Here is a 24,968-nt window from a genome sequence, read left to right on the forward strand (position 1 = left end):
ATTAGTTGAGAATTAGAGTGAGATGAGATGTCTGTCCAGGTGGCCAAGGCAGTTGAGGCAACCACTTACATTAAGCAGGAGTTCTGGGTTCGAGTCCCAGTTCAGCACAAATTTTCAGCATTCACCATCAAATTTTTCGATGCCCAATTTCAGCTGGCATTGCTCTTTTCTTCACATAATGAAATTTTATTTTCGTTGCCTGCAATGTTTCAACACTTTTAGGGTATTTTGTGGCTTCCGAGTCCAAATATGACACAGGTTTTGTCTATGAGCTCTAGTTCATGTGATATGGTATACCATTCCTTTACTGTTGTATGTAGGTGTGGACATATGACTTTAAACAGCAGAGCCTCTGTAAACCACCCAGATGCCTTTTGTTACATATGCAGCAATATATGCCACAGAAACACATGAAAAACTTCAGTGATTTTATGAAACAAGCATATCTTACTTACTTCAGCATACAGCTCTCAGACCAAGATAAGGCGAGGGCTTTCCATGGAGTAAGCAACATGTATGTGCAGTGTTTGTGACAGTGGAAAATGGGACCATTCTAGTGTGCTTGTGGTGTGGAGAGAACCCTCAAACCACCAGAAAGACTGATATTTTTGTATAGTGAGTGTGAAAGGGTTCAGCAGATACAATAAACATACAGGGATAGGCAAAATAATGTGAACACCTGTACTTACTTGGGAATAGTTTATTCATAAAAGGTTGGACCCCATTTTTGCCCATAATAATGGTTTACTAATAAAGGGTTAGACCCCCATTTGCCCACAATACAGCTGTGATTTTTCTTGGAATACTGGCATATAATGATTGTACAGTCTCCAATGGAATGATAAGTCACTCTTCAATCAGAACCTCTTCTATCTCCTTAGTGACGAGGGAGGCAGAAATCTGCTCTGGAGTCTGTGCTCAATACTGCCCACAAGAACTGTTCTGGCCAGGGAAGATGCTGCAGTTCAGTTGCATGCTCCTCATACCATGATTGTAGTGTCCTGGCTGTGTGAATGGGTGCACTATCATCCTGAAATATGACATCATTGTTGGGGGACAACATTTGAACCATGGGTTGCACCTGGCCACCTAAAATGTTCACATAATCATTGGCTGTAACATTGCATTTGAGAGTAATGATGGGACTAGCAGAATACCATGATGTTGCTGCCCACACCATCACACTTCCACCTCCTTGATTAACCATTTGAATCAAGCAATCAGGATTGTAGGCTTATTTTAGTGTCCTCCAGACCTGAACCCGGCCAAATGTTGGACCATATGATATGTTTCCACTGATCAGCTGTCCAGGCTGCTTTTTAATTATTTCCCTCTCTTCTAGCATGACTTAATAATCTGGCAAATTATTGTGTAGGTGCTGCTTTACCTTGCGACCACAATATCACAACTATAACAAATAAAGAAAATAACCCAACAGTAAACGTAACTAGAAAATAAAAACGTGAACTAAAAGATAAAAACGTTGTTGAGATGTACCATAAAATTAAACTATTGTCACGGTCACGACACTCGTTTCAGTCACTATTACTCAGCCACGAAAACATCACCCCTGCCTCTGATGCTTACTGACAATTACTGAGAGTAAAATGTACCGCTACCACTGTACGCAGTCTAACAGTGTGACACTGTATTATTCCAGCATGTATTCTTTTGTTGTGACTTACAGTGTGTGAGTGAACATAAGCGAAATTCTTGTGACTTCTCAAACGCCATGTAGTAAGCCTGCGATACACAGTCTGGTGCGAAAAATAATTCTGAATGAGTACGAGTACTGCAAAGAAGAAAAAAATTAAATTAATTTATACTATCATTTGTAGCAATCCATGAAGTGTACTGCAACAGACACAGAATTCAGCAATTTGGCTGAAATAGTCCTGGAAAATCTCCCAGTATTTTGGGGAGGCAAAGATGAGCATTTATTCAATACATTCATTTGACAGCCCACTGTGACTCGCAGCATCCTCTGTAGTACAAACCACATATTAAAATTCAGTGTAATGAACCAAATTAGGCACGCAGCATGTTATCACGGCTGCATATTTGAATTATTTAACTTAATGAAAAGAGTTTTGTCAAGCTACCATTGTTGTAATTATTATCAAGAATAATAACTGCTCTCTTTTTGCGAGTGAGTTGCTGGCACTGACAATAGCCGTTCCCTGAACGCTTTACAGAAAGGGTCCACGGTTTTGTGGTTGAGTAGCACACAGTACCATTTTTTGGAAAGTAATAAAATACCCTATTTAGTTTAGCCTAAAGTCTGATCAATTACAATAATGTTCACAATTCACTAAGTATTGACCCATTCCAGCTAATTTTTAGAAAGAAGTGTAATGAAATGAACTGTTATTTTGTTTCAATCATTTGTTAATAACTTCAGAACTACTTCACTTCAAAAAATACTTGCTGGAACTTCCCAGTAAATCATTCTGCATTTAGACTGAGCTATGTCACGCTGTCAAGAGCTGTATTTTCAAGGTGTTCCATCAGATGATGATAGCATTGTTTTCACAGTTCATTGGACTTTAATCCATCATTCATATATAGACAGAAACTTTGCTTGCCCCGCCTCCTTACTGTCGTGTGGGTGCCCTTGGTTACATGATGGAGAATCGTGTAATTCATTCTTTCTCAATACCAATTCCTTTCATGATCAATCACACCTTATACTTTTTACTGGTTTTATCTGTGACCAATTTCAAATAAGTATCGTAAATGTCATCGCACTACTAACATCTACTAAATCAGAGCTTTTTTCAGTAACACTTTTAGGTATCTTCAAAAATCCTCAAGTTTTATAAAATGAATGTTTATAAGATACTGTTTAAGTACCACAAACATTGAAATATTGTGGTATATTTAGACCCACATTGTTCATCTTATTTAGTATCTTTGTTTTTAGACACGCATTAGCAAGTGCAGTGCCCTTGGGCCCTGACGCCCTGCACGACTGCATGAGTCGCCCCCACCCCCATAAAGCAGGCACTGTCCACAGTCATTCTTGCCATGCACCCTACACAAATATAACAGGAAAGGACGGAAATAATGATGTTACCAGAAGCACTCTCTGCCACACACCATAAAGTGGCCTTTTTTGTGTAGATGGAGATGGAAGGAGCACCATTCTGGTCCACTTGCCCTTGATGAAACCAGCTAGCAGAATGCCTTAGCTGTCCAAAATCAGCATGTCCATGACCTTTGCAGCAGATAACCATGTCCTGGCCCTCGCTAGTGCCCAGTTTCCTTCACCACTCCCTGTTGGCTCTCTTAGCTTATGGTTGTAAAGGTGAACATGTGACCTCTTTTGTGAACGAAATCACCACTTACTTTCTCATTCTCTTGAGAAGCGTGTGAGAAATTTGAAGTCCTACAACTTTCTGCTCTCATTCAGTAACAACAGAATCAAATAAGCTGCTGCTTTACGGAATCCCTACTCCTCCTTAAAGAGTAACTGAACAGGTGACTTGATATCTCACAGAGCTTTATAAAGCACAGCTAACAATAAGTATCAACTGCCTTCAACTAGTTTACGAGTAACTTCAACTTACTGTGCTCTATAGTGCTGAGACAGTGCATGTGGGCAAAAAGATTGAGGCAGCCCAATCTCAGCAGTCTCTTCCAATACACTTCTCCACATATTACTTAAAAGCCTTGAACTACTCACACATCTGACAGGTGCCCAATCAAAGGAGAATCACTTGTATTCATCTTTTTATTAATAAATAATACTTTTTAAATCATTCAAAGTAAACATTCTTTTCCCCACAGACCAAAAAAATTGTCTGAAGAGAGTTCACAAAGTAGAAAACATGCTAAACATGAGATCACTCAATTAATAAGCTAAGAAGGAAAAGTAATGTACAAGTAACTAAAACTACAGGGTGAAGGAGTATTTTTGCTAAGCACCTGCACTTTGTCAATCTTCACATTAGCTCTTTATATTTTCTTAGTTTCAGTACATTCTCTATCAAGTCGAGATAGCATCACATACTGATATAATTCCATATATGTAGCAATACAGCACTGCCCAAGAAAAAGACTTGAAATCACAAGAAAATGAAGGAAGGATATACAAAATTAAAAATGAACATGACACTACTACTTAAGACATTCTTTAATTATTTGCTTAATGTTCATAATTTACAATCATTATTTTTTTCTTTTAGTTACTTCTGGTGGTATGTAACTTTCGTCGTCTTCTTTCTTTTTCCCTTTCCTTTTTACCTCCTCCTTTGGTACAGACTTGGCTTCTTTTATAATAAGGTTAAGTTTCTGTAAATTATCAAAAAAGAATAATTCCTCTTCTTGTTTTGCTAGCCGCTCCTTTTCCTCTTGAATTTGCTGCAATCTTTTCTGTGTCTTCACTTTGTCCAATTCTTTCTGGAGGACTTCTTCACGCAGCTTCTCCCATTCCTTATATACACTACGTTGTGCAGTTATCATCTGCTGCTCATGCTCGACCACTACAGCTTTAACTTTACTCACGACTGCTGTATGTAAACACTCATTTGAAACAAGGCCCAAAGTTCTTAGGTTTTCTATTTTTTGTATGCATGTATCTCTTACACTACTTCCAGGGTCCTGTTTTTCTGGATCCTTTTCCATTTTCTGGAGTTCACGTTCAAGTATTTTTATCTGGAACCAAAACAGAAAGAATCAGTTCTCTGAAGATTCACCAGTTTGACATCATTTTTTTACATAAACACACCAGCACACTTACCCCTTCATTGAATACTGTTTGTTTTTTCTCTAACACTTCATCCAGACATTTAACAACTTTGTTCCATTTTTTATATAGTGCCCAACCCACTAACTGGTATGTGTATCCAACAGAATCAGACAAAGCTATGCCAATGGTAGCAAAAGTCTTTCCGAGCAAGAGCTGAGGATCACGTAGATCAAAATGGTCATCAAAATATGGGTTTCGTATGTACTTTACACGTACTTTCACCTGAAAAAATATTGAAATGTAACTAACAATACCTCAAAATATTTATTTTACATGCACTTCATTATCACCTTCCCGCCACGGAAAGTCATGGGAATAATGGAAGAAATTTGTGCGACTATCTAATGCTCGATGCCTCAACTATACACTGAGGGAACAAAAGTTATGGGATACTTCCTAATATCATGTTGAGCCTCCTTTCCCCCAGCGTAGTGCAGCAACTTGATATGGCATGGATTCAACAAGCCGTTGGAAGTCCCCTACAGAAATATTGAGCTTTGCTACCTCTACAGCCATCCATAATTGCGAAAGTGTTGCTAGTTCAGGAAGTTGTGCACTAACTGACCTCTCGATTATGTCCCGTAAATGTTTCATGGTATTCTGTTGGGTGATCTAGGTGGCCAAAACATTCACTAGAACTGACAGAATTTTCTTCAAACCAATCATGAACAACTGCGGCCCTGTGACACGACATCATTTCTGGCGAGTATGAAGCCCATAAATGGCTGAAAATGGTCTCCAAGTAGCCAAATACAACCATTTCCAGTCAGTGATCAGTTCAGTTGGACCAGAGGACCAGTCCATTCTATATTAACACAGTGCATTTATTATTATTATTATTATTATTATTATTATTTCTTTCTTGTCTCAGACGTTATGTCTGGTTAAAAATGGAAGGTGACGCGGACCTTGATCAAGCGTGACTTCCTTTTAACTGTACGGTATATGTTACATTGCGTTTAGGAACTTTCGGGTAATTGAACAAGTGTCAATAATTACAGATTTCTGTAGTTGTATATATAAGTTTGGATGTAGCTGTATTGCATTGATGTACTGGTGGATACTGTGTGGTATGACTCCTGTAGTTGATAGTATAATTGGTATAATGTGAACTTTATCCTGATGCCACATGTCCTTGACTTCCTCAGCCAGTTGGATGTATTTCTCAATTTTTTCTCCTGTTTTCTTCTGTATATTTGTTGTATTGGGTATGGATATTTCGATTAGTTGCGTTAATTTCTTCTTTTTATTGGTGAGTATGATGTCTGGTTTGTTATGTGGTGTTGTTTTATCTCTTATAATGGTTCTGTTCCAGAATAATTTGTATTCATCGTTCTCCAGTACATTTTGTGGTGCATACTTGTATGTGGGAACATGTTGTTTTATAAGTTTATGTTGTAAGGCAAGTTGTTGATGTATTATTTTTGCTACATTGTCATGTCTTCTGGTGTATTCTGTATTTGCTAGTATTGTACATCCGCTTGTGATGTGATCTACTGTTTCTATTTGTTGTTTGCAAAGTCTGCATTTATCTGTTGTGGTATTGGGATCTTTAATAATATGCTTGCTGTAATATCTGGTGTTTATTGTTTGATCCTGTATTGCAATCACGAATCCTTCCGTCTCACTGTATATATTGCCTTTTCTTAGCCATGTGTTGGATGCGTCTTGGTCGATGTGTGGCTGTGTTAGATGATACGGGTGCTAACCATGTAGTGTTTTCTTTTTCCAATTTACTTTCTTCGTATCTGTTGATATTATGTGATCTAAAGGGTTGTAGAAGTGGTTATGAAATTGCAGTGGTGTAGCCGATGTATTTATATGAGTGACTGCTTTGTGTATTTTGCTAGTTTCTGCTCGTTCTATAAAGAATTTTCTTAAATTGTCTACCTGTCCATAATGTAGGTTTTTTACGTCGATAAATCCCCTTCCTCCTTCCTTTCTGCTTAATGTGAATCTTTCAGTTGATGAATGTATGTGATGCATTCTATATTTGTGGCATTGTGATCGTGTAAGTGTATTGAGTGCTTCTACGTCTGTGTTACTCCATTTCACTACTCCAAATGAGTAGGTCAATATTGGTATAGCATAAGTATTTACAGCTTTTGTCTTGTTTCTTGCTGTCAATTCTGTTTTCAGTATTTTTGTTAGTCTTTGTCTATATTTTTCTTTCAGTTCTTCTTTAATATTTGTATTATCTATTCCTATTTTTTGTCTGTATCCTAGATATTTATAGGCATCTGTTTTTTCCATCGCTTCTATGCAGTCGCTATGGTTATCCAATATGTAATCTTCTTGTTTAGTGTGTTTTCCCTTGACTATGCTATTTTTCTTACATTTGTCTGTTCCAAAAGCCATATTTATATCATTGCTGAATACTTCTGTTATCTTCAGTAATTGGTTGAGTTGTTGATTTGTTGCTGCCAGTAGTTTTAGATCATCCATGTATAGCAAATGTGTGATTTTGTGTGGGTATGTTCCAGTAATATTGTATCCATAATTTGTATTATTTAGCATGTTGGATAGTGGGTTCAGAGCAAGGCAGAACCAGAAAGGACTTAATGAGTCTCCTTGGTATATTCCACGCTTAATCTGTATTGGCTGTGATGTGATATTATTTGAATTTGTTTGGGTATTAAGTGTGGTTTTCCAATTTTTCATTACTATGTTTAGGAACTGTATCAATTTAGGATCTACTTTGTATATTTCCAATATTTGTAGTAACCGTGAGTGGGGTACACTATCAAAAGCTTTTTGGTAATCAATGTATGCATAGTGTAGCGACCTTGTTTAGTTTTAGCTTGGTATGTCACCTCTGCATCTATTATCAGTTGCTCTTTACATCCTCGTGCTCCTTTGCAACAGCCTTTTTGTTCTTCATTTATAATTTTGTTCTGTGTTGTATGTGTCATTAATTTCTGTGTAATGACTGAAGTTAATATTTTGTATATTGTTGGTAGGCATGTTATGGGGCAATATTTTGCTGGGTTTGCTGTGCCTGCTTGATCTTTTCCACGGGCTTTCCAATTGTGCGTAGAATTAATTGCTCGGGTGACTTCATGTTGCATAATTATCACTTCAGGCATTTGTGGTACCATCTTGTATGTGTCTGTTTCTGTTTGTACTGTATCCACCGTGCATGCCTGTTATGTTGTACCGGGTTTGACCATATGTTGCTCCAGAAGTGTTCCATGTCTGTTATGTTTGGTGGATTGTCTATTTTAATGTGTGTTTTATCTATTGTCTGGTAAAATTTCTTTTGGTTTGTGTTGAATGCTTGGTTTTGTTTCCTTCTATTTTCACTTTTTTTGTATCTTCCAAGTCATTTGGCCAATGCTTGTAATTTTTGCTTCTTTTCATCTAATTGCTCTATCGCTTCTTCTTGTGAGATTTTATCTAACCTTTTTCGTTTTTTTTCTGACATTTCATTTCTTATAAATTGTGTTAGCTGTCCGATGTCTTTTCTCAGTTTTTCTATTCTGATCTGCAGCCTGTGTTGCCATGCTGGTTTTGTGGGTTTCTTCTGTGTGTTTGTTGGTTCTGATCTCTGCCTAGTGTGTATATTTAGTGTAGTGAGTGCTCCTATATAAACCAGTAGTTGTAACTCTTCCATAGTTGTGTTTTCATTTATTTTGTTGTGTATGATTGTGTTGATAGTTTTTATTGTTGTTTCGACTTGTGGGTTATTTGGCGGTCTACGCAAGAATGGTCTAATGCCTGTATTTGTGTCTTTGTATTCTATATATGTCTGTTGAAATTTTTCTTCTATATCTAACATGTGTGTCACTTCGTGTTCTATTTGTGCTTGTTCTGGTGACTGTCTTAAGATTTCGTTTTCCTCTGATTGTTTAATTGATGCATGTTGTTCTTTGTTTGTTTGCTCTGGGATGTTTGAGTCCATTACTGTACTTTCTTCTTCTTCTGATTGCACATTATTTTGTTCCAGTATTTGTTGTACTTGTTGTTTGATGTTTTCTAATTCTGACTGGGGTATCCTGTTATTTTTTATTATTACACGGATCTGATCAGCTAGTCGTTGTTCTGTTAAAAATTTTAATTCTGGGTATCTGGTAATAAATGTTGTGTATACTTGTGATCTGTATCCAGTTGTGTTGGTTCCGAGGTTTGTTGCTTGGTAATAACAGAACATGAGGTGTCGATTAACTTCATCTGACCATCTCATCCTCTGTCTTTGTTTTCCTTCTAGGGTGGTTGCAGGAAGCATATCCTGCAAAACACCTCCATTTGGATTTAAATCATTTTCCAGTTGGCTAGCAGTGTCGTTACCATTGTGGGCGGGCATAGGGTTCAAGCGTCGTCCCCATCCATGACGGCGCTTGTCCGAGGCTTCTTTAGTTTTGCCCTGAACCAACTAATCACACTAAAAGGGGGGTTAGCTCTATTAGTGGTTTGTTCTTTTCGTCGCCTTTTACGACTGGCAGAACATACCGGAGGCCTATTCTTTTCCCGGGCCTTCACGGGAATTATTATTATTATTATTATTATTATTATTATTATTATTATTATTATTATTATTATTACTATTATTCAAAACTACTTGCAATTATGTACAGCATGACCTAATACACAATTCATGTGTCAAATACGAGATACAAAAAACAAACATCAAAATCAAATAGATCTGCACTTTGTTAGGAAAACATTGAACAGTGGATATAGGTAAAATGGACAAATGCCAACATATCAAACATTGGCTGCCTCTAAATTTTGAAGGGAAGAAACTTTTGTGTGAGAAAATAAGTAAAATTATTGCAGAGCCTGATAGGGATGCTTTTAGAGAGTGAAACATAGCAATTTTAATCCTTACATATCAGAATGTCAGTATATAACAAATAAACCACAGCACTTTGACGTATACTTAAATGAATCGAAACTACATTTCTTCATAGCACATGAATTAGGTTGCAAGGAAGAGGAAACATATGGATACAGGCTGAGAAATTACACACTAATGAACTTGTACTTTAGAAGGTGGAGGGGTAGGCGTTTACAGTATAAATGATACATAATGTGAAAAAGACAATTGGATTGATGAGCTGAGTAAAGAAACGGTATTTGAGGTTGCATAAACAAATTTAAAACTAGAGAACAATAGCCTGAGTATAGTAGCCCTGTATAGGTCACCTGGAAGCAATAATGTAGAATTTTTCAGTTGTCTGGAGGGCTTACTGGAGAAGACATCAGCATACAAAAAATGTGCTTTTTGTTGGAGACATCAACACAGACTCTTTAAATAACAGCAATAATTATTTGCCTTACATTGACTTACTTCAGAGTTACAACTATTATCACATAAACTCAGCCCTACAAGAATTACTGTAGAAAGACAGACATGATTGACCACAATCTACATAACAAAGGACAACATAAACATAACCACCGTAGAAAACAACAGATCTGAACACAGAGGCATTACTATGGAGATTGATTTAGGGAATGTAGATATAACTAAAAGTGATACATTTATGTATTAAAGAAAATTTAATTATAATAAACGTAAGAGGGCATTAGGCAATGAAAAGTGGGAACTAGTTTACAATGCAACAAATGTGAATGACAAATGGGAAATGTTCTGTAAACTATTCAATAACACTTCAAATGAAACATGTCCTTTTGTAAAACAAGTAAGCAAAGCTATTAATCACAAAGCTGATAATTTCCCTCCAAAAAATCATGGAACTGAGAGAACATGAAAGTCTGTTACATACTCTTTAGAGATACTAAATTACAATACTGTGTAACAAAATACAAACTGGGGAAAAAGAGAGAGAGAGAGAGAGAGAGAGAGAGAGAGAGAGAGAGAGAGAGAGAGAACAGAGATTTCTTGACTAAACTTAAAGCTCAGAAATATGCCTATCAAGAAAGCAAACTCAACCTGTGTTAGTAAATCAGCCTGGAAAATAGTGGGAAACAGCATCTCATCAACACACCAGAATAACATTAAAAGAAAATGACAATGTAACCAATGACCCAAAAGAGAAACACATACAGTTGTTTAATACAATTGTCACAAATGAAACACATGATTGGGCACTGAATTTAAGCCAATCCTTTTTCATCCATGGCATTACTGAGAGGGACTTCCTAGCAATCACTTCAAAACTTCAAGCTAAAATGTCTTGTGGGTGGGATGACATGTCACCTAAGCTGCTACAGGAATGCAGAGGAGAATTAGTGAAGCCTCTGACACATCTAATAAATATCTCCCTCTGCCATGGAGAATTCCCTGCTCTTTTGAAAATCACTGAAATTCTACTGGTGTATAAGAAGGGAATAAAAACTGACACAAAAATTAGAGACCAATATCACTAACTTCAGAGCTTGGGAAACTATTAGAGAGAGTAACATGAAATAAATTTGAGATATATTTCATCAAACATAATCTATTTAACAATCTACAACATGGTTTTAGACAAGGAAGATCTACTGTAAAAGCAGTAGCAATTTTTATACATGAAATAGTAAAGAAGTTAGAAGAAGGAGACAGGGTACCGGGCACCTTCCTGGTTATGAGTAAAGCTGTTGATACTGTAAGTCATATGATTCTATTGAATAAATTAGAAGCACGTCGGTAGAGAGGGGTAGCGTTACAACTACTTACCTCCTATTTGAACGACAGGGAACAGTGTGTCAAGCTAACTTATAAAAGGAACAAACAGCTGGGAACAACTATATCAACCCAGGCGATACTTCAATGTGGTGTGCCCCAAGGAAGTGTATTGGGGCCTTTTCTGTGTCTCTTGTACATGAATGATTTAACCGAACCCCAAAACTGCATGTTTGTAAGCTATGCTGGTGACATCTCTTGTTAGCTGGGGCTGTGATGCGCAAACTACCACAAACAGTAGTGAAATCAATTATAATTTTCTGTCAAGTTATCTTATGGCAAATAAGCTAATCGTAAATAAACGGAAGACAGTGACAATGCAATTTATGCTTAACTATAGTAAGAACATAAATAGAACTCTATCTATACATCCACTGGCCTTTAGCTATGGAAACAAACACAAATTTTTGTGTATAATTGTTGACAAACAGTATAATTTTTGACAAACACCTGCCATGGAAAGAACATATAGACCATATTTATAAGAAAACCAGTACAAATGTGTACACTGAAAAGGGTCTCAGCCGCCGTGGATCATGATAGCTTGGGACAAACATACTTTGGAGCGATACATCCACATCTTCTGTATGGTATTGAGATACAGGGTGGGGCACCAGCTGCCTATACAGGCAAGTTCTTCAGACTACAAAAAGGTAGAAAGTGTGGTGTCACCGCCAGACACCACACTTGCTAGGTGGTAGCTTTTAAATCGGCCGCGGTCTGCTAGTATACGACGGACCCGCGTGTCGCCACTGTCAGTAATTGCAGACCGAGCGCCGCCACACGGCAGGTCTAGAGAGACTTACTAGCACTCGCCCCAGTTGTACGGACGACTGTGTTAGCGACTACATGGACGGAGACTCTCTCATTTGCCGAGAATATAGATAGCATAGCCTTCAGCTAAGTCAATGGCTACGACCTAGCAAGGCGCCATTTATCCTTTGCTATGTATCTAATGAAGCATGTACAGTAAGAAGACCAATGTTCACCAATTGTGGATTAAAGTTAAGTATTCCAGAAGCTACGTACTTTTCTTTATAGCATTCATTACGTATCCTGTTTCAGACCTCACGCCAGCCTGCGTGAGTTTGAGCGCGTGCCTTTCGGTTACCCGTCACTGTGGACTGGCTGTCTTGTCAGTCCACAACATTTCTGGCGACGAGTAAAAAACAGGGTCTTGTTCTTTCTACTTGCTTAGATTACTTGTGTCATGGCTTCGCCACAATCTCCAGCTGTACTGTCCGAATTTTATCGCTTGCAGAATCAGCAGACGCAGGCGTTATTGGATGCCCTTGGACAGCTCGTCCAGGGTCAACGTGCAATGCAACACGATGCGGCAGCCACCGCTCCGCTGCTACCGCAGCCACAACACGCAGTTGCACTGCCGTTTCGGCAATTCAATGCGGCGATGGAAAGCTGGCCGGAGTGGTCATGCCAACTTGGATTTCTTCTCGCCGCCTACAGAATTCAAGGTAACGAGCGGCAGCCTCATTTATTCGCGTGTGTAGGGGTGCAAACGTACCGTGTGATAGTGAAATTATTTCCCCGACGCGACGTAGCAACTCTGTCCTACGAAGAAATTTTGTCTGCTTTAGATGCCTATTTCAAAGAAACAGTTAATGTAGTTGCAAAAAGGTATACGTTCTTTCGTACAAAACGTACGGCCGGTCAGACTAATAGGGAGTGGGTTGCAACATTGCAAGGTGTTACTAGGGATTGTGCTTTTGAGTGTGAATGTGGACTCCCTTATTCAGATACAATGGTATGTGATGCAATTGCACAGAACATTTCCGATGTTCGTATACGGGAGCAAATTTTGAAACTAGTCAATCCCCCCCTTCAACAAGTGATAGACATATTGGATAGGCAAGACACACTTGACTTTGCTCAGGAATCGTTCGAAACTTCGCCAGCAGTGTGTCACATTAACCGGCCCGCCGGGCGAGCTGCACGGAACTGTAAACAGCCCTCGCGCACGTCCGCGCAGCCACGTGTCCCGCGGCAGCAAGCAAATGCAGTGAAATCATGCCCACGGTGTGCTACTAGACATTCGCGTGAGAATTGCCCGTCACGCCAAGCTATCTGCTTTTTCCGTAATAAGAAAGGACATGTTCAGAGTGTTTGCCAGAAAAAGCTCAGATCGGACACTAAAAACCATTCCAGGCCCTTTGCTTCGTGCCGGAATCGAACCAAGACTACTCAGGCTCGTGAACCTTGACCCATGGACATTCATGTAGTTAATTCCACTCCGCCCAGTGCCACTCTCTCTAACAGTCACTGTGTTCGTCCCACAAAAAGTGTGCGTCGACATCGACGGAAATCATGTCAAGTCGCGAGTGATTCTGAACCAGTGTCGGTTCACGTTGCACACAACAGTCGCTCTTGTCATCAGCAGGACAATAAACTTTTTGTAGACTTGGACATTAATGGCAACGTGATCCCATTCCAGCTCGATACCGGAGCTGCAGTTTCATTGATCAATAAAGACACGTACAAACAACTGGGCACACCTCCGTTGCATGCCGCAAATGTTAAGCTCACTAGTTATTCAGGACAGCATCTCCCTGTGTTAGGACAGTGCAGCCTTCTTGCAACATACAAGGGACAAACAAAACTTGTGTCATTTTACGTCCTTCGTTCTTCTTCTGCAGTGAACTTGTTTGGTTTAGATTTATTTCAGTTGTTTAACTTGTCTATCGTAAATCAGGTCCTATCAGTGAACCAGACTGTGCCTTCAGCCAGTGTTTCTCGTCTATGTGAAGAGTTTGCAGACATTTTTGCACCGGGCCTTGGTTGCGCTAAGAACTATGAAGCACATTTGGAACTGAAAGTAAACGCGCAACCGAAATTTTTCAGAGCGCGCAATGTTCCCCACGCATTGCGTGATGAGGTCGCAAGAACATTACACGATTTAGAATCACAAGGTGTGATTGAACGTGTGCAGGCTTCTCTCTGGGCATCACCCTTAGTAATTTTGCCGAAACCTTCCGGAAAACTGAGACTTTGTGTGGACTTCCACGCTACAGTGAATCCACAGACTATTGTTTCTGACAATGGCCCACAATTCATGTCTGCAGACTTTCAGTCATTCTGCAAGGCCAATGGTATTCAACATCTGACATCCGCGCCGTTTTCACCTCAGTCAAATGGTGCCGCTGAACGATTGGTCCGGACTTTCACGTCGCAGATGTTGAAGTTGAAAGAGTCACATTCTCGGGAGGACGCGTTATTGCTCTTTTTGTCTTCGTATCGCTCTCAGCCCCGAGATGGTCGCTCGCCGGCTGAGTTGCTCCACGGTCGTCCTCATCGAACCTTGATGTCTTTGTTGCATCCGCCACATCAGGTTCTTGTGCAGCGGCAGCCACCTGCTTTTGTTCCAGGCGACGTTGTATACTATCGCCACTATCGAGGTTCACGGCATTGGCTCGCAGGGCGCATTATTCGCTGCCTCGGCCGCGCTATGTATCTGGTTTTGGGGGCCTCTGGTGAGGTGCGTCGGCATCTCAATCAGCTGCGCCTCTGTCGTCGCACGGGTTCTGCCGCTCCCCGTCTGCTTTCAGTGACGGTGCCGTCCGGTCAGCGCCCTGGGGACCCATCTACTGGCTCGCCTCATCCCCAGGTGTTACCGACGATGCCTTCCATTTTGTCCCATGGCGTCGCGCCGCCGCCGCAGCCGCCGCCCGCAGTGGACGCTTCGCTGCAGCCGCCCAGCGCCTCCTTGGGTCACACGCCGCCGTTTGCTTCCCGTGACCGGCTGTCCTCTGGCATGGAACTCTTGCCCGCTCCGGACCAGATGTTGTCTTCGCCCGTCGGGTACCCCGACGCGATGGAGGTCGACCCTTCGGCCCCTCCTATCTCTTTACAGGTGCATACACCGCATGTTGGCGTGCACCCTGGACTAGGTTTTCAGGCGTTTCCTAGCTCCCCTCGGACCGAATGGCAGGGTGCGGGTGGCACAGCCTCGCCTGTTGTTAGGGTCCCCACCTCGTCGCAAACGTCAACATGCGGTCCTCCCCACGGCGGGCGGAATGTGGTGTCACCACCAGACACCACACTTGCTAGGTGGTAGCTTTTAAATCGGCTGCGGTCCGCTAGTATACGACGGACCCGCGTGTCGCCACTGTCAGTAATTGCAGACCGAGCGCCGCCACATGGCAGGTCTAGAGAGACTTACTAGCACTCGCCCCAGTTGTACGGACGACTGTGCTAGCGACTACATGGATGGAGACTCTCTCATTTGCCGAGAATATAGATAGCATAGCCTTCAGCTAAGTCAATGGCTACGACCTAGCAAGGCGCCATTTATCCTTTGCTATGTATCTAATGAAGCATGTACAGTAACAAGACCAATGTTCACCAATTGTGGATTAAAGTTAAGTATTCCAGAAGCTACGTACTTTTCTTTATAGCATTCATTACGTATCCTGTTTCAGACCTCACGCCAGCCTGCGTGAGTTTAAGCGCGTGCCTTTCGGTTACCCGTCACTGTGGACTGGCTGTCTTGTCAGTCCACAACAGAAAGAGTGGTAGTCAAGGTAAATAGGAGAGACCCTTGTAGAGAAATCTTCAGAAAATATGAGCGCTATTCAAAAAGTAGGGAACATTTCCATCTGACGCCGGTAGGCGTGCACCAATTGTGTGTGCTCTGCAGCTCAGTCGGCATTCATCTGTGACAGCGGGAACGTCTCTGCGCATCTGTTTTTTTTTTTTTTTTTTTTTTTTTTTTTCGATATTCGAATTTGAAATGTGTGCTGCAATCAAAGAACTCTCCAGTTGTGAGGTGCGATCTGTGATATGGTTTTGTTGGCAAAAAACCTAAAACCTATAGAAATTTATCGTGAACTGTGTGAAGTGTACGGAAACAACGTAATGAGTGAATGTTCCATCCAGAAATGGTGCATTCGGTTTAAAAATGGCCAAACCAATGTTAATGACAAAGAGAAGAGCAGATGCCCTTGCATTGTGACTGACGATCTTGCCGCTAATGTTGTTGAAACGATTCGTGAAACCCATCGCATCACAATAATGGAGCTTTCGCTTTCTTTTCCGGAAGTTTCGTGGACTTTGTTGTTTGAAATTGTCACTCACAAGCTAGGCTACCACAAATTTTGTTTTTGCACAACAATGCCCGACCTCACATGGCAAACCGCACTAAAGAACTCCTTAATTCATTTAAATGGGAACTTTTCCCTCATCCACCCTACAGTCTTGCACCAAGCGACTTCCACTTGTTTCCCAAGATGAAGAACTAGCTTGCAACGCAGTGCTTTGATGAAGACACGGAACTCCCGGCGTGCGTGATTTACTGGGTGAAGTCTCAGGCGGCAGAATTTTATCACACTGGTCTTTCAAAGCTTGTCCACCACTATGATAAGTGCCCCAATGTGTTTTGTGATTATGTGGAAAAGTAGTATGTCAATTGATCTTTCAGATGTATATAATAAAATGTATCTCTTGTACTTAGTTTTTTAAATGCCAAAATGTTCCCTACTTTCTGAATAGCCCTCATATAAGGTACTAATCATCTACTCTATGTACATCCTGCAGGCAGTAATGTTTATTCAAACAAAAACCAGTATATCATGTAACAAACAGTAATGTGCATAGGCACAATACATGGCAAGGCAAAATTGTCACAGAACAGAACTGAAAAAAAGGGGAGGGGGGGGGGCTACCGACTGTAGTCCACATACAATAGGAACTACCTTTTATACTTCTATAACAGACTTCCATCTGACCTCAAGAGAGCTAATTTAAACGCTTTAAAGAATAAACTTAAGCATTTATTAATAGAGAAAAGCTGTTATTCAGTAGAAGGTTTCAAGCTGTAATCTCCCTTTGTAAAACAGTGTATGTAGCTTAAGTATGTTTCTGCAATGCAAAAATAATAATTTCTAATCTTCACACACTATGTCAATGTATGCATTTATATTTCAAGTTGTAAAGTCCCTCTATAAAACAGTGAATATAGCATACGTTTGTTTTTGCAACAAAAAAGTCATAATTTCTCACCTACCCTATTATATCAATGTTTGCACTTACATATGTTAACTAAACCTCTGTATATGTGAACTAAAATCTATTACCATGCCCAAAAACTGACTATATAGGAACAGCAAACAAACAAATAAATACACACATAAATAAAAATAAATAAGTAAGCAAAAGTTCTACGATTTAGACTGGTTATAAAATGTCTCAAAATAACCACACTTTAATTCCTGCAAATCCCGTAAATACACTTTGTTTTGTTGAGTAATACACATCACATTCAAAAATAAATGTTTGATACAACATGAAGAGACTGACAGATGACCCTATGAATAAAGTTGCTTATTCAGTATGATGTGTTTCCAAGTTGAAAACAGGATGAGGTTTTGATTGATGGAATGTTTAAAAGCAAATGTATGAAAAGTCTCAAAATGTAAATTGTTTAGATGGTGTGCAGTGATCTCATTTTAAAGTAAATGCTGAACATATATGGTTTTCAATACATGGCTGAAATAAGGTAATGGACCATAGTAGTGTAAGAGATGCACACGTTGAACAGTGGCTTGAATAGGTAATCTATCCCTCATAACCATGGACACAAAAAAAATGATAAAAGGTAAACACAATTATAACTAGCAGATTCATAAGAGTCAGATATTAGGTATTATTTGGGGAAAAGTTCAATATTTGCTTTAAACAACATATGTTAAGACATGCAATATTTATAGTCATACCTTCCAAACTAGAATGGAACAGTAAGTACATTTGACAAGGGTGGCATGTGAACACACTACGTTATTTTTGATGAATATAGTGATATCATCAAATAATGCAACAAGAGTATCTACTTTGTAACACATTTTGGTGCAGAATGTTTGTTGTTGATACGGATTGAAGATGATGATGATGATGAAATATCAATCACGTAAAATGTGACCTGTGATTTATTAATCCCCAGCGTACATCATCATCACAGTGCATTCTCAAGTATACAAAATCAATAAGATATTTGGCATTTAGTTTTTACCGTCTAAAAACATGTACATACAGGGGTTGGTAGTATTTTCAATGTAACATCCTTGTTGGGAAATCTATTTTCCATCAGACTGTAGTCTTTATGTTTTCACAAGGAGTTGCAAAATACCAGGCCCCACTCTCTAGCATGTTCTCTGAGGAACACATATAAAAAGCTTACCATGTGTTCACAAGTCATTTTTCCACTTTTACTCATTTCAACATGGGTGTTTCACTAACACATTTATCCCAGTTTTTTTTGCAATTTCTTTGCAATCTGTATACAAAATATCTCATGGGTTCGGTGTAAACAAGTATAAAGATTGTTTGCTAAACCACCATCCATGGGCAAAGCAACATAAGCAACATCCATTGTGGAATTGTGTGTGGTCCTATGAACAGATTGTACTACACCAGTCCAGTTGTTGAGTCCCTCCACCAGCCCAACACTCCCCCGCTGCTGAACACACACACACACACACACACACACACACACACACACACACACACAAATGGATGGTGTTGAAGAAGGCAATAGTTCAATGGATGGGGGGGGGGGGGGGGGGAGGAAAGGATCTGGGTACCGTTTAACAAATGGGAGCTATGACTGTAACAATACATCTTGAACAAATATATTCTTCGTTGCAAACACTGTGAAGTGCAAAGAAGATTTAAAACTGTCCACATTAACTGCTCTAGTAGGTTCCATAAGCAATATTTGACTGTATGCACCAATAGTGGCTACTGATACAATGTCTCTATCTCTGGCAAACTGTGCCCTTGTTGTTATGGTCTTCAGTCCTGAGACTGGTTTGATGCAGCTCTCCATGCTACTCTATCCTGTGCAAGCTTCTTCATCTCCCAGTACCTACCGCAACCTACATCCTTTTGAAGCTGTTTAGTGTATTCATCTCTTGGTCTCCCTCTATGATTTTTACCCTCCACACTGCCCTCCAATACTAAATTGGTGATCACTTGATGCCTCAGAACATGTACTACCAACCAATCCCTTCTTCTAGTCAAATTTTGCCACAAACTTCTCTTCTCCCCAATCCTATTCAATACCTCCTTATTAGTTATATGATCTACCCATCTAATCTTCAGCATTCTTCTATAGCACCACATTTCGAAAGCTTCTATTCTCTTCTTGTCCAAACTAGTTATCATCTATGTTTCACTTACATACATGGCTATACTCCATACAAATACTTTCAGAAACGACTTCCTGACACTTAAATATATACTCGATGATAACAAATTTCTCTTCTTCAAAAACACTTTCCTTGCCATTGCCAGTCTACATTTTATACCCTCTCTACTTTGATCATCATCAGTTATTTTGCTCCCCAAATAGCAAAACTCCGTTACTACTTAAGTGTCTCATTTCCTAATCTAATTCCCTCAGCATCACCCGATTTAATTTGACTATATCCCATTAGCCTCGTTTTGCTTTTGTTGATATTCATCTTATATCTTCCTTTCAAGACACTATCCATTCCGTTCAGCTGCTCTTCCAGGTCCTTTGCTGCCTCTGACAGAATTACAATGTCATTGGCGAACCTCAAAGTTTTTATTTCTTTTCCATGGATTTTAATACCTACTCCAAATTTTTCTTTTGTTTCTTACTGTGCCCTTATAATCTCTTTAAGACTTTATTTTGGATGTCTTGTTGCTGCTGAAACTTAGATCTTGCCTTTTGTGTGGCATATTATCTAAAATTATATTGTAATTGGATTTCGAACGAATGCAGCAATAACAGTTCATTAAATGAGGGGAAATCCATGATGGAGCAACAACAATGGAAAATGTTAGATTGCTACACATCACATGGAGGAGACACTGAGTGGAAGTCTGCTGCTCATTGCCTCCTCTTGGTGGTGAGTAACAATCTCTCTTATTTCATTGTTTTAATGACTCATTCGTTACTTATTAGATTTGGAACCATAGTTACAATAATTCTCAGTATCCAATGTTCACTTATCAACACTCTTAGCTCATTTTTTAGGTTAGACAGTCTTGAAAGAAATTAGAACAGAACAGGACCGTGATATACATAAGTTTCCAGAAAAGTAAAATTAATTCATTTCAACAGAACATTAATGGGACGAACAAAAAGATGTGGAAAACTCTGATGTGTTAAATGTTCTGTGCCTCTATGAAAACCATATAACTACAGGAATAGAGACATTAAATAAAGGTGATTAAAGACCAGTATCATTTTCATCTAGAGTGAACATGGAGAGAGAGACTTTAAATACAAGGAGTTATAGACCAACATCTTTTTCATGTACAGTGAACATGGAAAAAGAAAGTGCTACATCATATGCAAAAGTTGAACACACAGTCAAAAATACAGACATAAGCAATTTCTATGTAGATCAGAATCTAGAAGCATGTATTTTTGAATCATTATTGCAGAGTACTTCTCTTTTAATTGCAACAGTCTACAGATCCACATCGGGAAACACAGCTATTTACAAAAAAATTAGGTGCATTATTAAGCTACCTGTAAGACAATAAGAAACAGTCAGGAGTTTTATTATTTTATTCATTGCTGTAATTCTCAGCAATTGTAGTATATATTTCAGAACAAAATTCAGTCGTCAGTTGCAAATATATTTTTATTTTATTTTATCAGTTCCCACCATAAAGTAATTTCAGTTCCTCTAAATTGTACATTTGTGTTCACAATAATCACACACAATATGTACATTTTTGGACATATCATGGCATTATACTTCTATGGAGAAGATACTGACATCTGCTAAACTAACACTAAACTTCTGAAGATGACAAATTAATTTTTCAAACCCAGCAAAGCAAAATAAAAATATATTTGCAACCGATGGTTCAATTTTATTCTGAAGTTAGTAGTTTGTGGAGATTTCTGTACATATTTCTTAACAGATTCTGATATAAACAATGAACTCCAATCATTATTTGGCTGTTTCTGGTTGATTTCAGAGGTAAATTTTCCAACAAATATGCAGCAAGATAGTGGGACTCTTATAACATTTTCACAAAAAGTGCTCACACTGAAACAATTAATGTGTACCCAATTGTTAATGAACTATCTGAGCATGATGCACAATTTATGGAAATATACAAAATAGCACCTTAGAATTCTGGGACAGTGAAGATTATTAAAGAGAACAGAGTACAAAGTTTTAAGAATAAGTTAAAAGAGGCAGTTGGAGTGAAGCATGTATAGAAACAGATGCTAATGTGAAATACAATAAATTCCACACCAAATTTGTTTCAGTATTTGAAAGCAGTTTTTCTAAAAACTTATAGAAAATGCCCATTAAGAAAACAAGTGACTCAAGGATAAATAACTGGGTTAAAATTTCATGTAAGGTGAAAAGGGGAATTTATGTAGAAGCCAGAAAATGATCTGATGTTACTTGCATTCTACAAAAATAATATTTAAGGGAAAGGCATTAAAATGTCCAGAAATATGCACATCCTGACAAAAATTAATAAGGCAGATAATACAATTAAAACTATATGGGATATTGTGAAATGGGAGACAGGAAAACCAATCAGTGCACAAAAATTAAACTAAATGACAATGGTGTGTCTGACAACCCACAAGTTGCAAGTATTTTTAACAACTACTTTATAAATGTAGCAGCAACAATAGGATTAAATGGTAAAATTGAAGAAGTAAAAGAATATATTATAAATGTTATTCCACAAAACTTTACACAACTACAAATAACACCTACACCCTTTACTGAAATTCATGTAGTCATAAAAATCTGAAACATTGTTCTAACTTAATAAGTAATGTCCATACTAATATATCCAATGCATCACTAACACAGAATTTTTCCAGACAGATTAAAATACGCAACTGGTAAACTTTCTTATATGAAAGGTAACAACAAAGACTTAAATAATTACTGTCCAGTTTCCCTAACGACATCTTTTTCCATAATATTTGAAAAAGTAATGTATTCAAGAGTAGTTGAACATTTAGATACAAACAACTTACTTAGTACCTCCTATTTTGGATTCCAGAAGGTTGCTCAACTGAGTATACTCTTTATATATTCATTCGCCAAATATTATGAGCCTTAAATAATAAAATATCACCATGCAATTGATGGCTTCACACACAACTGGTTTGAATCACACTTAACAAATAGAATGCAAAAAGTTTGCTGAATAATTCAAACAACGTAAAAAGGAGAGAAAATTTTAATGACTACAAAGTAATCGAGGAAGGAGTCCCACGAGGTTCAATTTTGGATCCATTTCTATTTCTTATATATGTGGGAATGGCCTTCCACTTAACATTCAGAACTGGCACTTTTGCAGATGACTGATCAAATAAATCCCACTGGAAAGACAGCAACACAAGATTCTGTAATGATATTTTCTAAACAATTATTAATTGGTTCTCTGAAAATGGACTCTACCTTAATTTTGGGAAACCACACTATATTCAGTTCTGTAGAACATAGAGAATATGAACAATTGATGTAGCACATAAACAGGAGTCAGTAAACAGGGTGGAATGTTCCAAATTTTTGGGTGTACGTACTGATGAAAACCTGAAGCTCTACTGAGCTGGTTGAACAATTAAGTTCAGCAACTTTTTTTACATATAACTGCTGGTCCTCAAAACAAGCAAATCAATCTGTTGAAATTTTCCATATTTCCATTCATTAATGTCTTATGGAATAATTTTCTGGGTAATTCATCACTTAGAAAGAAAGTACTGCCTGCACAAAAGCGAGCAGTATGAATAATATGCAGTGTTCACCCGCAGTCATCATGTAGGGACCTCTTCAAGGAGTAATGCATTTTAATTGCATTGTCACAACACATATACTCACTAGTGAAATTCATCAAAAATAATCTATTACAATTTGAGAACAATAGTGATGTCCATACCTACAACATCAGAGGAAAAATGACCTTTATTACCCATTATTAATGCTGTCTGTGGCTCAGAAAGGAGATCAATATGCAGCAACAAAAATTTTTGATCATTTTCCCAATGCTATAAAATGTCTGGAAGTTAGAAAACAAGCTTTAAATCTAACCTAAAATAATTTCCTCAGGACAACTCCTCCTACTCCATGCATGAATTTTTTATTTAATAACTGGCAGCCTGGAAAAAACCGATTTTTAAGTTTACTTGCATGACTGGGACTAAAAAATTATACATTCATTAATTTTAATGCTAACCACAAATATGTATCCTGTAAGCTGAATCGTTCCATGCCTTCTCGATATAAGAATCATCAAATTACCTACGGAATGCAAAAATAACTAACTAGCACACCTTTCTGTGATAGTTGTGGGCGTAAAGGTGCATATTCGCTTTGACTTTTAGTTCGCTCAGTTGCTGAGTAAGATGTTTCAAAATTTCTCAACCTCTCTTACCCTTGCAGTGTTTCTTCTCAGACATCAGATTCACACTCAGTAGTCCTCTGGAAAGTGTCAATGTTTTTGCATTAAGATAACATGAGACATGCATGCAAACAGCTTATTTTCCACTCCAGTTACATCCATATTAACCAGTGTATAAATTCAAGGTACATATTTGTGCAGTAGCTTAACATTGGTCACAGCATTAACTGGTTTTTGTCTACTCATGTCGTCTATTTGTATGGCAATAACACAGTGAGGCTATTACACTAACCTACAGATGATCCTAGTGGCTGCACATTTTACAGACAAATGGCATTCTTTTACTTGGACTAATACAATGCTATAATTTAACAACAGAAAATCAAAGATGAAATAATGACTATATTACGAAAAGGATAGTTGCTACTCACCATGCAGCAGAGCTGATGAGTTGCAGAGAGGCATAACTGCCTATCTGCAACTCTGCATCTACACTATGTGGTAACAACTATACTTTTCATAAAGTTATACTTTAAACGTGTTTCCAGTTTGTTTCAGTTGTTTGAGCTCAGGTGCTTGCCTTGTAACTGTTGACTGATCTGATTGTGAGAGAACTTGCTTCCTTCCTCTATGCACAGTAATGGTACTGGCCAGTGCAAGCCAGCACTGCCACAACTACAGATTGCAGTCATTAGTTGATGCAGCATATCATCAGCATGGCCAGCCCAAGTACATTGGTACAGCCATTCAGTTGGCAACCACGACTATCAGGAAAATCCAGGCTGCTTCTGCAGCATTTTGACAGGCGAGCATGTGACACTTGGAACATCTGCATCTCAACACGCCTGACCCTGGTATATGTACTAGCCACCCTGGTGGCAGAGAAGGCATTGAATTGACAACTGCCCAGAGAAACACTGTTGCTCTACTGCTGTCTGTTGGTGAAGTCATCATCATCCATCATCCTGCAGGACCATTCGTTGTACAGTATGGCATCAGCTTCAATGGGCTGAGTGTCCAAGAAAGACTCTTCTAGTCTCTAACTTGCTTTGTTACTGAGTGAAGACAGCCAGACATCAGGAAGGGCAAGGGGGGGGGGGGTGGGGTGCAGCAGAGTTTGCTCCCTGGATGTCATCACTTCCATCACCAGTCACTGCTGGGGCAGGCTGCCAGCCCATCATGCATGTGGCATAGCGGCATGGGTCTGCAACACCAGCACAT

General features: G+C 38.9%; 1 protein-coding gene across 1 annotated transcript in view; it reads right to left on the bottom strand.

The window, feature by feature from the left end:
* Window positions 1–4,117: 4,117 nt before the first annotated feature.
* Window positions 4,118–24,968, bottom strand: part of LOC124795062 (28S ribosomal protein S27, mitochondrial) — a 61,225-nt gene continuing 40,374 nt past the window's right edge. Inside the window, exons 6-7 of the mRNA XM_047258865.1 lie at window positions 4,742–4,972; window positions 4,118–4,656 (exon numbers count right to left, since the gene is read on the bottom strand). Of these exons, the coding sequence (XP_047114821.1) occupies window positions 4,171–4,656; window positions 4,742–4,972 (717 nt within the window). The 3' untranslated portion in view covers window positions 4,118–4,170. The remainder of the gene's footprint in view (window positions 4,657–4,741; window positions 4,973–24,968) is intronic.

This window comes from Schistocerca piceifrons, chromosome 4 (assembly GCF_021461385.2).
Source record: "Schistocerca piceifrons isolate TAMUIC-IGC-003096 chromosome 4, iqSchPice1.1, whole genome shotgun sequence".
Lineage (NCBI taxonomy): Eukaryota > Metazoa > Arthropoda > Insecta > Orthoptera > Acrididae > Schistocerca > Schistocerca piceifrons.